A 17,977-nucleotide genomic window follows, 5' to 3' on the forward strand; every position below is an offset into this window, starting at 1 on the left:
TGTGGTATTCTTTGCCAACATTCAACTCTTCAGTATAAGAGCCTTCCGCTTGTAATATTTTGATGATGGTAGTTGGGGTGAAACGCTGTTAACGTCGTCTCTTTCGCAGTTCGTATAGAGAGAGTTAAACGCACAACCGACAGACCAGGAGGATTATAGTGGACAATTCTTCTGTGTGACGCCCCGGTGACTCTCCACGTAGTTTACAGAGAGGAGGAAGACACAACTGAGAAACAGACATATCCATTTGCAGGTTTTGTTCTAAGGCTTTCAAATGAACTTCAGTTTGAATAGTTGTGGCTTTTCTACATTTTAAAAGTGGTCACTGGTGTTTCTGTTGTCAGCAGCTAGGACATTACGACGAATGACTTTTATCATGATTGCTGCCTGTAGCTCTTACGGTCCATTGTTTCCCCTCTTGTTCTTTGTTTAACCCTATAGAATCAAGGTTAACGTGCTTTGTTATCCATGAAGAAACAACAACTGCTGTTTAGACTGTATTTTTCTCTTCCGCAAAATATGCATGGCAGACATGGAACTACTACTACTACTACTACTACTAGACACACAATAATATAATACTATATAACTCATTTAAATCATGACATGCACACATGAATTTGAATGACAAAGAATGACACGTTTTTTCCCAGTTCATGTATAAAACAAAAGGAAAATATTTTGGTGTTCATTCGCTCATCCTCACAAACCACTGGATATTAGAAAAGTCGCACAAAAACACACCCACACCAATGCACACGCTCCATTCAGACTGTAACACATTCAGTTGCATGCACAACAAAATGGTTACACCCACTCACACAAAATAAATGGATAAATAGATGAATAAACAAAACAAAAGCGAGTAGGGAATGCGTGGGGGTGGGGGTGGGAGCATTGAAGACAATTAAATAACACTTTACATAAATTCCAAATCCAAATGCGCGCTAAATCGTCATTTCTTCCTCTTCTTCCTTTTGTGAGTTATTGTGCGTGCGTGCGTGCGTGCGTGTGTGTGTGTGTGTGTGTGTGTGTGTGTGTGTGTGTGTGTGTGTGTGTGTGTGCGTGCGTGCGTGCGTGTGTGTGTGTGTGTGTGTGTGTGTGTGTGTGTGTTCAATGTTTATTGTCAAGCGCTTTGAGCTCTCTTCAAGGGAGGAAAGTGCTCAACGAATGTCCATTATTATCAGTGTTATCATTATCATCAAATCATATAAACATTAGCAACATACAAAGCATATTCAAACAAGAAAGCGCTTGACCATCAGGTATTCTATCCTTTCATCTTTCTTCTTTTCTTGTTATCTTTGCTTGAAGAATACACTTGATCAAGAACTTACTCTCTGATTCTGATCTCGGACGAGAATGACCAGACTGTAGGAAGGGCGAGTCTCGAAGTCCAGACGAACACGATTTCGCACTATGCCACTGTAGAAATAAAACAAATAATTATGACCACAAGTAAAGTCCAGTCTAGATGGGATGGGATGCATATATCCGTCATACAACAGAAACTGTTTTTAAATGATGAAAAAACGCATGCATTTGCGTTGGGTGCAATTTTTTTTTTCGCATACAAAAGAAATTGTTGCTAAATGCTAAAAGAAACATTTCATTTGCGTTTCAACACACACTCTCTCTCTCTCTCTCTGTATGTTGAATTGCCCCATTGTATCCCCCTACCTCTTTGTGTATGGCCCAGTGGCCTTCACAATAAAACCTGTGTCAGTGCCAGTGTCAGTGTCAGTGTCAGTCTTTCTCTCTCTGTCTCTGTCCCTGTCTCTCTCTCTCTCTTCGCAGTTCCTTTCCACTAATATCACTTTTAGCGAACAAAACGTTAAACTAAAGAACGAATGAACACACACACACACACACACACACACACACACACACACACACACACACACACACACACACACACTATACACACACACACACACACACACACACACACTACACTACAATCTCTCTCCTCGCACACCAACAATCCAGTGATTTTGCAAGCAGTTTCAGAAGAGACGAAGGACTGAAATAAACAGGAAAAAAGAAATAAAGAAACACACACACACACACACACACACTCTCTCTCTCTCTCTCTCTCTCTCTCTCTCTCTCACATACAGACACATCTACAATCACACACATATATCCACATACACACGCACGCACGCACGCACGCACGTACACACGCACATACACACACACACACACAAAACAAAGCAAACAAACAAACCAACAACAACAACAACAATCATAAACGAACTTCGAAAATCACTATCAGAAACGACAACCATTGCCATGAACACATCCCCATTACCACAACACCATTCACCACAACAATCATCGTTACAATCAGCCAACCAGTCAGCCAACTGAACTATCAGCAGAAATGAATGAAAGACACAGGTACGAACTCGGAGGCTCCAATGACGAAATCATTCTGTTGGGTGTTGCCGGAGATGATGGAGAAGGTGAGCGGATCCCCCTCAGGATCAGAGGCCTGTGAAACAAACGTGAACCCATAGAACAAACCTGAACACCATAGGACAAGCACGACACGATAGAGCAAGCAAACATGAACACAACGGAACAAACTTAAAACGATAGAACAAACATGACGCCATAGAACAACCAAAACACGATAGAACAAACCTGACACCATAGGACGGACAACCACAACACGATAGAACAAACATGAATACAACAGGACAAACTTAAAACGATAGAACAAACATGACACCATGGTACAACCACAACACAATAGAACAAACATGAACACAACACGACAAACTTAAAACGATAGAACAAACATGACACCATGGTACAACCACAACACAATAGAACAAACATGAACACAACACGACAAACTTAAAACGATAGAACAAACATGACACCATATGACAGCCACAACACGATAGAACAAACCTGACACCATGGGACACCCACAACACAATAGAACAAACATGAACACAACAGAACAAACTTAAAACGATAGAACAAACATGACACCACAGAACAACCAAAACACGATAGAACAAACCGGAACACCATAGAACAAGCACGACACGACATGACAAACGTAACACTATAGAACAAACACGACACCATGGGACAACCACAGCACGGTAGAACAAACATGAACACAACAGGACAACACGATGGGACAACCACCACACGATATGACAAACATACCACGACGGGACAGTCATGAAAAGGTAGGACAAATGATAAATCATAAATGATAGGACAAGCATACAACGAAAGGACAACCGTGACGCAATAGGACAAATTTGATATGACAGGAAAAGCGAAGCACGACAGGACGAAAATGATACGGCAGGACAACCGGGAGACAGGCGAGACACGGTAGGACAACCACTACACGACAACGCCAATCGTTGCACAACAGAACAAAAAAAAAAACACACAAACCCCCCCCCCAGAAAAAAACAACCCTCCACTAGACCTTACGAAGTGGAGAACAGTTACTGTCTAGTCCAGTCCTGAGGTACTGGGGACTACTGTTACATACTCTGGGGGAGAAAGTTACATTAGTTCTCATGAACTGACAAACCAGTCCGCTGCTAGTACCCCGAAGTCTGCAGGACTCACTCTTTGTACTGAACACGCTACTCGGACGGGGCTGGGATGGGAGAAAAACTAGCCGCTTACTCTTCTGTTCTGAGAACTACTGCTAAATCTTCTCCTCTGGAACGAATTGCTGCTAACTGTTCACCACTGGGAAAGAACTACCGCTTGCTCTTCTTGACTGAGAAGAACGGCTGTTAATCTACATAGAGAAACGCGACTGCTAAAACTACTTCACACACACAAAGAAAACAAAACAACAAAAACAACTACTGCTATGTCCTCTTTATTGGGAAGAACGATTACTGAGTTTTCTTCATTAAAAGAACTACTACTAACTCTTCTTCTCTGAGAAAATAAACAAACCCGCTATCGATTATGACTAACATTGGAACAATGTTGGAAAAAAACAATGTGTCGGAAAATAAGTTCACCAATCTAAAACAAGTCATTTGTTTTTATTCATGTCTTAAATGATACCTATTTATTATTCATTCATTTATTATCTACCTATCTATGTATCTGTCTATCTATCAATCAATCTATCTCGTTTATTCCTTTATATTTTTACCAATCTCTCTCTCTCTCTCTCTCTCTCTCTCTCCCCCTCTCCCTCTCTCTCTCTATCAATCAATCTATCTCGTTTATTCCTTTATATTTTACCTCTCTCCCTCTGTGTGTGTGTGTCTCTCTATCTATCTGTCTCGTTTATTCCTTTATATTTTTAACAATCATTTGCTCAGGGTGTGTGTATAGAACTGTTTACCGGCGTGGCGAAGACGGAGGAAGAGGTGGGCACGCCCTCACTGACGAACACGTTGTAGACAGTGGCAGGGATGCTGGGCCCTTGGTTGAGGGTACTGGTCACGTTCACCACCACTGCTACCGTGCTGAACCTGCCGGCATCCGTCAGGACACAGGGCGGTTTGAATCCATTGTTAGTTAATATTAAGCGATGCCGGCGGCTTCGGGATGTTGCATACTTCACCGTCGCCCCGTTGTACACGCACGCAGTCACACAAGCACGCAGTCTCTCTCTCTCTCTCTCTCTCTCTCTCTCTCTCTCTCTCTCACACACACACACACACTCACACACACACACATATTCACACACATATTCACACACTCACACACACACACACACACACACACACACACACACACGTACACGTACACACACACACACGCACACACGGGCGCACACAAACACACGCGCACACACAGAGAGAAAAACAGACACAAATACGTGTACACGGACACACACACACACACACACACACACACACACACACACACACACACACACACACACACAGATACAGATACAGACACACAAACACACAGACACATACACTCTCTCTCTCTCTCTCTCTCTCTCTCTCTCTACCTGCTCTCCCCAAAGGTAGGGCTGTCGGAGGCCTTCACGACGACAGTGTACAAGGAGCCACGGGTCAGGACACCCACCGCCGACAGCACGCCGCTGCCGCTGCTGATGGAGAAGAGGGAGCCGCCGTTGTTGGTGACGGCGTCGATGGAATACGTCACTACCTGACTGTCCACGTCGGTTGCCGTTACCTGCATAACAGAAAATTCGATACTATCTCACCAACCAACCAACCAACCAACCAACCAACCAATCAACCAACGAACCCACCAACCAACTAACAAACTAGATTAATCACTTGATCAATCAATCAGTCAATCAATCGATAACTATCTTATTGACCAACTGACTGACTGACTGACTAACCTGACTTAGAACAACAGTGAAACCTTTTTTTTCATCTCCTCTGCCTCACACTCTCACCTAACTGTCCATTCAAACGTTCACCTTGCTACTCATCACAACCCCATCTCCCGTCGTCTGTTTTATACTAATCTTCACATTAGAGATTCGTCCAATGGTGTATAAAAAAAAGAAAGAAAAAACAAAACAAAACCCAAAAAAAACAAAACAAAAAACAAAACAAAAACAAAACAACAAAAAAACAACAACAAAAACAAACAAACAAACAAACAAACAAAAACACAAAAAAACAACAAAAAACAACTTGACAAGTAAATGGCATTTTTCTGGTAAGAGATATTGTTGATGAGAATGGATGCTTCCTTAGTCATGAAAATTTCACAGACAATTTTGATATCACGGTTAATTATTGATTTTCGGGTACATGGGATTTATACGTTCCATTAAAAGTTGCTTAAGAAGAAACAATAGTCATTACTGCTTCGTCCCCTCCTCACCCCAACCCCCACCCATCCCCGGCTCCCCCTTCCACATTCATTCATCTACCACCCGAAACATACTCTTACCCACCCACTTAATTAAACGATCTCCTAAAACCATATGTTCCCCCACAATAACCCTTGCTTTCTTACACACACCACCCACACCACAGACTCGAACAGTTTCTCTTCAGGTTCTTCCCAATGTCCACTACGTTCTATCGTACCACTCCGTCACCGTGGCTTCCTCCTCCCTCCCCTTGTCCCTCCACCCTCCACCCACCTCTTGCCCTCATCCACTTTCCTCACATTTCTTTATCTTATACCTGCTTTCTCGCTGGCTGGCTGCGGAAGTTCATGCCATGCAACGCGAAAGAATGACTCTTCCATCGCTTTGGGTGTGGAGGAGTCGAAGTCGCTCTCACCGTATATAAACGGAACTCGGTCGGTTGTTCGGTCATTGTGTGTGCCATTTGCGTTCAAAGTAAGACTGCTGCGTACGGGTGTGCATTAGTAAACCAGCCGACAGTTCCAGCTAGTTTCATCTTTGCGCCTTGAAGTGTGACAATGGTTCTGGAAAGTTAAGGGTGCGAGGGAGAGCTCATTCTCCTGGCTTTCAGAAGGTTCAATTCAGTTTAGACGAATGCTTTTAACTTTGCCGTATTTGTTCACACTTACTTATACGCTTTCAAACTACATGCAAACTGCTGTTTTACATTGGTCTTAGACAACTTCATTTCGTCCATTTCTCTACAGTGAACGGCAATGCAGAAAACTGCCGACTACCCACCCCCACCCCCACTCCGAGCAGCCCCCCAACCCCCACCCCGAGCAGCCCCGCGGAGGTCTGACCGTGAGGAACTGCTGGTTGCTGAAGGTGTAGTCGCCCTCCGGGATGGACACGGCGTAGCTCGGGGACTGGAAGACAGGAGCGAAGTCGTTGCGGTCCTGCACGCTGACGGTGAAGGTGGAGGTGGACGACCTCCTCTCTGCTGTGCTTCCCTCCGTCACCACCACCTGCACACCGGAGGGAGGGGGAGGGATGGGCGAGTAGGGAGGAGGGGAGGTGAAGTTTATTAATGTAACGGACAATGAATAAGAATGAACAGGGGGTAGGGGTGGGTGGGGGACGGGGTAGGGGGTGGGGCAGGTGATTTGCATAGCGGGGTGAGGGATGAGAGGGAAGGGGGCGAGGAGCGAAATTCAAAGCCTTACTATTGCCATGTGTGCGTGTGGGTATCAACGACCTTGACTGCGCATGTACACATGTACGTGCGTGCGTAGATGGGTAGGTAAATCGGTAGGCAAGTAGCATAGTCATAATACCATATATATATATATATATATATATATATATAGTGTGTGTGTGTGTGTGTGTGTGTGTGTGTGTGTTTACATATATATGCTATAAGCAACATGATTTCAACTATCATATATATACATATGTATATAATATATATAAATATATGTATATATATATATGTCTATATTTACATATATATGCTATAAGTAACATGATTTCAACTATCATATAATATACATATGTATATAATATATATAAATGACATGATTTCAACTATCATATATATACATATGTATATACTATATATAAATATATGTACATATATGTCTATATTTACATATATATGCTGTAAGTAATATGATTTCAACTATCATATGTTTATATATATATATATATATATATGTATATACATGTGTGTGTGTGTGTGTGTGTGTGTGTGCGCGCGCGCGCGTGTGTGTGTTAGAGGAACTACTGCATGTGAACCAGTCATCATCATCATCATCATCATGGAAGTCCATCGCGAACGATGAAGACGTCAGTCAGTCCGGGGATGGAGCGGTATCCCAAAGGCCGCACTGTGGACAGGCAACAGCACATGATGGGGTCTCGTCTCCTCCCTTTTTTTTTTTTTTTTTTTTGCGGAACTTTCGCTTCTGGTCCAGGAGGTCCTGAAGACGCCTCTCCTCAAACGCCAGAACTCCCTTGTAGACAGCCAGCGTACCAGTATTCTGTCATGAAACCATCATTGTGACCTCCCCTCCACGGTGTCGGGCACGGCAGTGGATTGCACGTGATGGCTGTTACATGAAGTTTCCTCTGCCGCCTGTGTGACTCGCTCCACCACATCTTGCTGGATTGTCCCACCGTACCGTCTGTCTTCAGTGCATGCGGTCTTCGGTGACGTTTTCGACACACGTGCATTGCAGGGGAGGTCTTCTGGACCCCCCCCCCCCCGCCCCCACCCCACCCCCCTCCTTCCGCACCCCTCACACCATCTACGTCCTTTGGATATTGACTCGCTATCTTGGACACCTAGCTGGGGATTGACATCAGGACCTGGCCGCGTGGACTGCCAGCTCGGTGATGGTATTGTATTGTAGTTGCATTATATTTCTACTGGTGTTGTATTATATTGTATTGTATTGTACTGTATTGCGTTGTTTTGTATTGTATTGTGTTGCATTATTTTTATCACAACAGATTTTCACTTTGTCATAATTATTGGTGGTGCTCTCCATTGGGAGATGGCTTCGCCACAGCTCAGCGCCACCCGTACTTTTTTCCCCTGAGGATTACCCATTTTGTTCTACAATCAAAGTGAATTGTTGTTCAGAAGTCTGCTACATTTTTATAACTGCGGGCACACATACACCCCCCCCCCCACACAAACCACACACACACACACACACACACACACACACACCACCGCACATCACACATACAAACACCACGACAATATCATCGTTACAATCAGCCAACCAACCAGCCACAACAATGAATAAACAGACAGACAGACAGACACACACACACACACATTCACACACGACCCATATAAATATTCACGACTCTGCGAATGATCCCCACTTATTTTTGCACCCAGCTCTCTTCAAACACTTCTAAAAAAAAAAAAAAAAAAAAAAAACCAAAACAGACAACAGGGGAAAAACACAACGCACGCGAAACACGATACGGGGGGCAGTTTCGTAGTCCAGGACGCCAGTGTTGACAGTGATGAACCTGTCTGACGTCACGGTGAAGAGTGACGTATCCAGCACCGCGAAGGAATATGACTGGGCGGGGTCACCACTCAGCTGACAAAACACACACACACACACACACACACACACACACACACACACACAATAGAAACATCAGTCAAAATAAATAACGGAATGAATCGATGAGCAAATACATCTTTCTTTTAGAATACAGTTGGTGGCTAGAAAAAAGGTAAACGCTCGATAGGAATGTTAACCAACAAGGAGACACTTGACCAACTAACTTACTGACTGACGAATAATTATTGGTTTCCTTGAACACACACACACACACACACACACACACACAACACACACACACACACACACACACACACACACACACACACACACACACAAACAAAAAAACAAAGACATCCAGTTATCTGCAAACGTCAATTGAAACATTTACTTGGATGACCCGAAAAACTCCAAAACAATGCCAGGAAGAGAGAAAGTGTCATTCTGGCAGTGCGTCTGAATTATCAGCTAGAAAAGAAAAAAAAAACCCACCTGCTGTAGAAGGGGCAAAAGGTGGAACAGGAAGAGAAGAAAGAGGAGGAGGAGAAAAGAAGAAGAAGAAGAAGAAGAAGAAGAAGAAGAAGAAGAAGAAGAGGAAGAAGAAGAAGCAGGAGGAGGATGAGAAGGAGGAGGAGGAGGAGGAGGAGGAGGAGAAGAAGAAGAAGAAGAAGAAGAAGCAGGATGAAGAGGAGAGGAGGAGGAGGAGGAGGAGGAGGAAGAAGAAGAAGAAGAAGAAGAAGAAGGGGGGGGGGGGAGAGAGTATCAGAAACAAAGAACAGGGGAACCATCACAACATTTCAACTAACCACTTCCACCACTACAACGACCGTCACACTACCAGCTTCACAAGAAGAAAATGAATTAAAATATTTCACAATTTAGGACAAGGACAGTCTGACGGAAATAATCAGCTGTTATCACCGTCAAAAACCACCACTACCAACGACAACTACCACCACTACCACCACCATTCTAAACCGCCACTACCATTGACAATTAACACCACCACCACCAGACAATCACCATCAGCAGCAGCAGCACCACCACCATTACCATCAACACTCTACCACCACAATTATCACACCAAACACACCACCACCACCACCACCATTACCACCATCACATCACCAACCAAACGCACTCTACAGCATAACGTCAACTTCATCAACACCAAAGAAAAACAACAACAACAACACCAATACCACCATCACATCACCAACCAAACGCACTCTACAGCATAACGTCAACTTCATCAACACCAAAGAAAAACAACAACAACAACAACAACAACAACAACAACAACACCATTACCACCATCACATCACCAACCAAACGCACTCTACAGCATAACGTCAACTTCATCAACACCAAAGAAAAACAACAACAACAACAACAACAACACCATTACCACCATCACATCACCAACCAAACGCACTCTACAGCATAATGTCAACTTCATCAACACCAAAGAAAAACAACAACAACAACAACAACAACAACAACAACAACACCACCACCATTACCACCATCACATCACCAACCAAACGCACTCTACAGCATAACGTCAACTTCATCAACACCAAAGAAAAACAACAACAACAACACCATTACCACCATCACATCACCAACCAAACGCACTCTACAGCATAACGTCAACTTCATCAACACCAAAGAAAAACAACAACAACAACAACAACAACACCATTACCACCATCACATCACCAACCAAACGCACTCTACAGCATAACGTCAACTTCATCAACACCAAAGAAAAACAACAACAACAACAACAACAACGAAACAAAAACCAACTCAACACCTACCACGTCGTTGTCAGAGACGTCCAGGCGCATGTACAGAGTGCCGGTGGAGTCGGTGATGAGGGTGCCCCTGGGAGAGTTCTCGGGGATGTAGCCGACATTGCCAATGCTACTGGTGATGACAGGGGAGAAGGTGTTGGCCGACTGGATGGTGGCTGTCACCAGAGCTCGCTCGTAACGCGCCTGGTCAGTGACTTCGATAGCCTGGGGACAGGAGCCAGTAACATGGAACGGAGCCTGTTCTGGTCAGTGGCTTCTTCTTCTTCTTCTTCTTCTGCGTTCACTCGTATGCACACGAGTGGGCTTTTACGTGTATGACCGTTTTTACCCCGCCATGTAGGCAGCCATACTCCGTTTTCGGGGGTGTGCATGCTGGGTATGTTCTTGTTTCCATAACCCACCGAACGCTGACATGGATTACAGGATCTTTAACGTGCGTATTTGATCTTCTGCTTGCATATACACACGAAGGGGGTTCAGGCACTAGCAGGTCTGCACATTAATTTTTTTGACCTGGGAGATCGTAAAAATCTCCACCCTTTACCCACCAGGCGCCGTCACCGTGATTCGAACCCGGGACCCTCAGATTGACAGTCCAACGCTTTAATCACTCGGCTATTGCGCCCGTCAGTGGCTTCAAATAACGTGAAAATTATGGTACCTCTTCTGGTTACGTCTTCAAATAACATGAAATGATCTAGTCAGTGTCTTCAAATAACATGAAATCTTACTTGTTCTGGTCAGTGGTTTAAAACAACACAAGATGGTATCTGGTCAGTGTCTTCAAATAACATGAAAACTATGGTAACTGTTCTGGTTATGTCTTCAAATAACACGAAATGGTATCATGTCAGCGTCTTCAAATAACGTGAAAATTATGGTACCTGTTCTGGTTACGTCTTCGAATAACATGAAATGATCTAGTCAGTGTCTTCAAATAACATGAAATCTTACCTGTTCTGGTCAGTGGTTTCAAACAACACGAGATGGTATCTGGTCAATGTCTTCAAATAACGTGAAAATTATGGTACCTGTTCTGGTTACGTCTTCAAATAACATGAAATGATCTAGTCAGTGTCTTCAAATAACATGAAATCTTACTTGTTCTGGTCAGTGGTTTAAAACGACACAAGATGGTATCTGGTCAGTGTCTTCAAATAACATGAAAATTATGGTACCTGTTCTGGTTATGTCTTCAAATAACATGAAATGGTATCTACTCAGTGCCTTAAAATAACATGAAAAGATACCTGTTCTGGTCAGTGGTTTAAAACAACACAAGATGGTACCTGGTCAGTGTCTTCAAATAACATGAAATCTTACCTGTTCTGGTCAGTGGTTTCAAACAACATGAGATGGTATCTGGTCAGTGTCTTCAAATAACATGAAAATTATGGTACCTGTTCTGGTTATGTCTTCAAATAACATGAAATGATCTAGTCAGTGTCTTCAAATAACATGAAATCTTACTTGTTCTGGTCAGTGGTTTAAAACGACACAAAATGGTATCTGGTCAGTGTCTTCAAATAACATGAAATGATACCTGTTCTGGTCAGTGGTTTCCAACAACACAAGATGCCACCTGGTCACCGTCTCCGAATAGCATGAAAATTATGGTGCCTGTCTTGGTTATGTCTTCAAATAACATGAAATGATATCTGGCCAGTGCCTTAAAATCACATGAAATGGTACCTGTTCTGGTCAGTGGCTTCAAATAATATGAAAATTATGGTACCTGTTCTGGTCAATAGTTTCCAACAACACAAGATGGCATCTAGTCATTCGAATAACATGGAAATTATGGTGCCTGTTCTGGTTATGTCTTCAAATAATATGGAATGGTACCTGCTCTGGTCAGTGTTTTCAAATAACATAAAATGGTACCTGCTCTGGTTAGCGTCTTCAAATAACATAAACACTATCAATGGTACCTGTTCTGATCGTCTGTTGCGATAGCCTAAAGACAGGAGCAAATAACATAAATAACACTCCGCCGGACACTCCCCTCCCAAACACACCCAAACACACACACACACACACACACACACACACACACACACACACACACACACACACACACTGGAAGACAGCTGAACCAGGAATACAAGAGACGTACACGAATGAAGATTCTGACGGTCCGCGTGAAGGAGCGGTTGATGGTGGCGTTCTGGAACAGTTGGGCTCTGTACAGGTCGGAGCCAGACCCGGCGGCAGGGGGCACGGAGAACACGGAGAAGGCCTGCTCGTAGCCCTCGGGAATGGCTGCAACAGTGCATTGCAGTTCAGTGCGGTACAGAACAGTACACTGCACAGTACAGTGCAAAACCACTATAGTGCAGTACAATGCAGTAGAGAACAGTGGTCATTTACTGTCAGAGAGAAGATCATCTGTTGACAGAACTTACATTGTCTGGCTTTCTTTATGTGGCGGTGGTTTGAGTGCGTTGTTCTGTCTTTGTATGTTTTCTAATGATATGATTCGTTCTACTAAATTCATGCGATGGCTGTAACTTCCAGTTACGAGCGACAAAGTGGAGGGAAAAAGATGGAGAAAAACAGTGAGAGAGAGGGAAGAAAGAGAGAGGGAGAGGGGGAGAGACAGACAGACAGAGAGAGAGAGAGAGTGAGAGAAAGAGAGAATGAGAGAGAGAGACAGACAGACAGAGAGAGAGACAAACATAGAGAGAGAGAGAGGGGGATGGACGACAGAAAGGATCTGATATCTAACACCACAACTCAAAGCGATCACGAACCCAGACAGATGTAATCACTTGCCACTCATGTTCAGAATGCGAACAGCACAATACTGAACATGAATACCCCAGGCATCTGAAGACAGTTATCATGCAAACTTAAAACAAGACGCGCCGGGCCATTTGCCGCGCCAGGAAATAGTTTTTTTTTTTTTTTTTTTTTTTTTTAATTTACGCGAGACACAAAAACTGACACGGACATATTCCCTCACGATAGGATACAATGCACAATATTTTCAATTAATGAGCATTGTGCTTGCATAAAATTAGAAGCAGACCTAAATGAAACAGACTGCCAGTAACCAATACAACCATAATTATTATCAATATTTCATATAAATTGGGTGTCTGTCAGTTTCTTCATAAACCAGGTCGTTCTGCATTTTTCTTTCTATATCTTTTTATTCAACACTTTCAAAACGTTTTGTCAGCAAATGCGTCTTCTCACATCAGCGTACAACATCGTCTGGGCCCCAAAGGTTAGCCCGACGTTGTGCTATATGCTCAATATGACAACAGAATATAAAGAATTTCTAGAAAACTTAAAATAAACTGTTGAGTGCACCATTTTTGCATGATGTATAACAACATTATTTGCCTTACTCGTTAGGCAATCACATGTTGAGGTAAAGCTACAATTCCCGGAAAAAAACACACACACACACACATTTACACTCACACACTCTAATCACCATGAGACTTTGACACTTACTTTCCTGGACAGCGAAGCGAATGGGCGAGTTCACAGTGTCCAGATCACGCGCCTGGATGATAGTGGTTTTCTGTACAGGTGCATAGGCCGGGTACGGGAAGATCACCAGTTCTCCTTGCGTCTGCAAGCATGAAGCACGGGGCATGTGACGTGATGTAAACCGTTGCACGCTTTCTTCCAGATTCTCCTGGTATGTACAGGGTTACATTAAATCGGTGGAGTTTTCTCCCAACAGGAGAAATCAGTCACGTAGTGTTGCAATTCTCCCAACAGGATTAATCGGTCACGTTGTTTTCCCAAACAGGATAAATAGATCAGTTTTTCTCCAACAAAATAAAACAATCACGTTTCTTCAAAATTCTCCCAATGGGATAAATCAATCGCGTTTTTCTGTCGGTTAATCACGGTTTCTCCCAATTCTCCCAAAAGGATGAATCTGTCACGTTTTCTACCAACTCTCCAAGTGAACAAACCATTCACGTTTTCTACCAACTCTCCCAAGTGAACAAACCATTCATGTTTTTTTACCAACTCTCCTAAGTGAACAAACCATTCACGTTTTCTTCCAACTCTCCCAAGTGAACAAACCATTCACGTTTTCAACCAGCTCTCCCAACTGAACAAACCATTCACGTTTTCTACCAACTCTCCCAACAGGATAAATCCGTCACTTTTTCTCCAAACAGAATGAAGCGATCATCGTCACTTTGGGCAGCGGCGCTGAACTGGCAGCAGTGTGAGAGTTGCTTCCCTTGTGTCACTTGGGCTGGACAATACATTGGCCGTTTCAGTTTCAAGGAGGTGTCAGTGTGTGTGGACAGATCAATATGCGCTACACGACATCTGCTAGGAGGGAGGGGGGGGGGGAGGGGGGGGGCCTTGAGAGCCTATCCTAGGTTTACGTAAAACATTACAGAACAGGAACAAAACAGCAATCCGAACCCCCCATCCACCACCCTCCACCCCACGAAAAAAAGCAATTAAAATCAAAGTGAATGGAGAAGATTCGTAGAAGGCAAAAGATTGAAGTAAAAAACAAGAAAGAACCTGTGCGCACCCACGCACGCGCACACACCGAGAAAGCCGTGTTGCGCCTGTCCCGGGCACACCACAGCGGCAAGCAGTCTTTGCAAGCTGTGCCAGCGGGACTGCTGCTCACAGAAACGAGGCAACTCTCTCTGTGGGCAGTCCGCAATTGTAACAGTGAACCCGGACAACATCTTCTAACCAGGTCCTGCCGTCATGTGAAGCACGATCCAGACTCTGCGTTAACACATTATATGAATCTGGCACGAATTTCAGGCATTTGATGCACATATTATGAGTAAGCAAAGCTCGCGTTCTATACAAACCGCACGCCACTGAAAGACATAATGGACAGCTGAACCGTTTGCAGAGACCCAGGCTTTTGACACACAACCGACAGACCTAGAGGAATCTGGTGAACAGTTCTCCAGTGGGGTACCCCGATGACTCTTCACAGAGGTGAAGAAGAAGAAGAAGGAGGAGGAGGAGGAGGAGGAGGGGGGAGGAGAGGTAGGAGGATGAGAAGGATGAGGAGAGGGGCGAGGAGGAGGAAGAGAGGGAGGAGAAGGAGGAGACTCACCACTACCCCCGAAGTGATGGTGGTGGTGAAGCGGGGGTTGTAGCACACGCCGTTGAAGCGCGTGCACGTCTCGTACTCGAACGCAGGCTCCAGGTCGTCGCCGTCAGTGATCTCGATCGTCAGCGTGGTGTAGACGACTCGTCGGCCCGACTCTGGCAAAGAGAGGTCTGAGGCCGAGATGTTGACGATGTAGAAGGTCTGTCTCAGCTCCGCCAGCTGCTCATAGTCCAGCTGTTTCTTGACAGTGACGTAGCCTGCAAGGGAAGAGAGCGAAGAGAGGAGGATTACAGTGGAAAAGAAAGAGAGGCGAGGGAAGAAGAGCAGGGGAGGTAGGAGAAAGAAAAAAAAGAGAGTGGAAAAGAGCAGATAAAAAGAGAGCAAGAGGGGGGTTGCGACGACCTGGGGAGAAAGAAGAATACCAATGGGTAATGGGGTTGGGAGGGGGCGGGGGGGGGGAGAGAATAAAAAAAGAAGATGGGAAATAATTATTATAGAAAAAGCAGAACAAAAGACACAGAGATAGAGAGAGAGGAGGAGGAGGAAGGAGAGCGAGAGGTGGAAAGGAGAGAGGGGGTAGGGAGGGAGGGAGGAGAGAGAGAGAGAGAGAGGAGAGAGAGAGAGAGGAGAGAGAGAGAGAGAGAGAGAGAGAGAGAGAGAGAGAGAGAGAGAGAATCTGGAAAATACAGAAAAACAAAGAAGCAGAGAAGAAAGATGAGAACGTGTTTGAAAACAAGAGAGAAAAAATATGTAAGGCAGCAGTGGAGAGAGAGAGAGAGAGAGAGAGAGAGAGAGAGAGAGAGAAGCGGAGACACAGATTCACATAGACACGAGCTACAGACGGAGACAGTTGCTGGAGTTGTAAAAAAACAAACAAACAAAAAACAAATAGAAACGAAACTAACTAAAACAAAACAAACACAAAAATCACTGAGAACATTGTGCACGCTGTGCACAAACAAACAAAAAAACCCAAATAAGAACAAAACAAACAAAAACAAAACAAACACAACAGTCACGTCACTGAGAACATTGTGCATGCTGTGCCTTCAAGCCCCCTCCTCCCTACCACTCCGCATCCCTCTACCCCCCACCCCGCATCCCTCTGCCCCTCCCCTACCCCCACCCTACATCCCTCTGCCCCTCCCTACCCCCACCCTGTATCCCTCTGCCCCTCCCTACCCCCACCCTGTATCCCTCTGCCCCTCCCTACCCCCACCCTGTATCCCTCTGCCCCTCCTCCCCTACCCCCACCCCGCATCTCTCTGCCCCTATCACCCCCACCCTACATCCCTCTGCCGCTCCCCTACACCCACCCCGCATCTCTCTGCCCCTATCACCCCCACCCTATATCCCTCTGCCGCTCCCCTACCCCCACCCCGCATCTCTCTGCCCCTATCACCCCCACCCTATATCCCTCTGCCGCTCCCCTACCCCCACCCCGCATCTCTCTGCCCCTATCACCCCCACCCTATATCCCTCTGCCGCTCCCCTACACCCACCCCGCATCTCTCTGCCCCTATCACCCCCACCCTATATCCCTCTGCCGCTCCCCTACACCCACCCCGCATCTCTCTGCCCCTATCACCCCCACCCTATATCCCTCTGCCGCTCCCCTACACCCACCCCGCATCTCTCTGCCCCTATCACCCCCACCCTATATCCCTCTGCCGCTCCCCTACACCCACCCCGCATCTCTCTGCCCCTATCACCCCCACCCTATATCCCTCTGCCGCTCCCCTACACCCACCCCGCATCTCTCTGCCCCTATCACCCCCACCCTATATCCCTCTGCCGCTCCCCTACCCCCACCCTACATCCACCTGCCCCTACCACACCCCCACCCTATATCCCTCTGCCGCTCCCCTACCCCACCCTACATCCCTCTGCCCCTACCACCCCCACCCTACATCCACCTGCCCCTACCACACCCCACCCTACATCTCTCTGCCCCTACCACCCCCACCCTACATCCACCTGCCCCTACCACACCCCACCCTACATCTCTCTGCCCCTATCACCCCCACCCTATATCCCTCTGCCGCTCCCCTACACCCACCCTCCCTCTGCCCCTACCACACCCCACCCTCCCTCCCTCTTCTCCTCCTTCACATCCCTCCTCTCTACATCCCTCTGCCCCTCCCCTACACCCACCCTACATCCCTCTGCCCTTCCCCTACACCCACCCTACATCCCT

At 45.4% G+C, this 17,977-nt stretch overlaps 1 protein-coding gene across 2 annotated transcripts in view; it reads right to left on the bottom strand.

Moving 5' to 3' along the window:
- The window catches only part of LOC143292849 (uncharacterized), a 290,755-nt gene that overhangs the window by 256,004 nt on the left and 16,774 nt on the right, over positions 1-17,977 (bottom strand). For both annotated transcript variants that reach the window (XM_076603474.1, XM_076603475.1), the window contains exons 8-17: positions 15,784-16,037; positions 14,178-14,298; positions 12,829-12,974; positions 10,716-10,916; positions 8,791-8,925; positions 6,664-6,828; positions 4,973-5,160; positions 4,352-4,481; positions 2,412-2,497; positions 1,338-1,425 (exon numbers count right to left, since the gene is read on the bottom strand). In XM_076603474.1, the coding sequence (XP_076459589.1) occupies positions 1,338-1,425; positions 2,412-2,497; positions 4,352-4,481; positions 4,973-5,160; positions 6,664-6,828; positions 8,791-8,925; positions 10,716-10,916; positions 12,829-12,974; positions 14,178-14,298; positions 15,784-16,037 (1,514 nt within the window). The remainder of the gene's footprint in view (positions 1-1,337; positions 1,426-2,411; positions 2,498-4,351; positions 4,482-4,972; positions 5,161-6,663; positions 6,829-8,790; positions 8,926-10,715; positions 10,917-12,828; positions 12,975-14,177; positions 14,299-15,783; positions 16,038-17,977) is intronic.

Source organism: Babylonia areolata, chromosome 18 (genome assembly GCF_041734735.1).
Source record: "Babylonia areolata isolate BAREFJ2019XMU chromosome 18, ASM4173473v1, whole genome shotgun sequence".
NCBI classification, from domain to species: domain Eukaryota; kingdom Metazoa; phylum Mollusca; class Gastropoda; order Neogastropoda; family Buccinidae; genus Babylonia; species Babylonia areolata.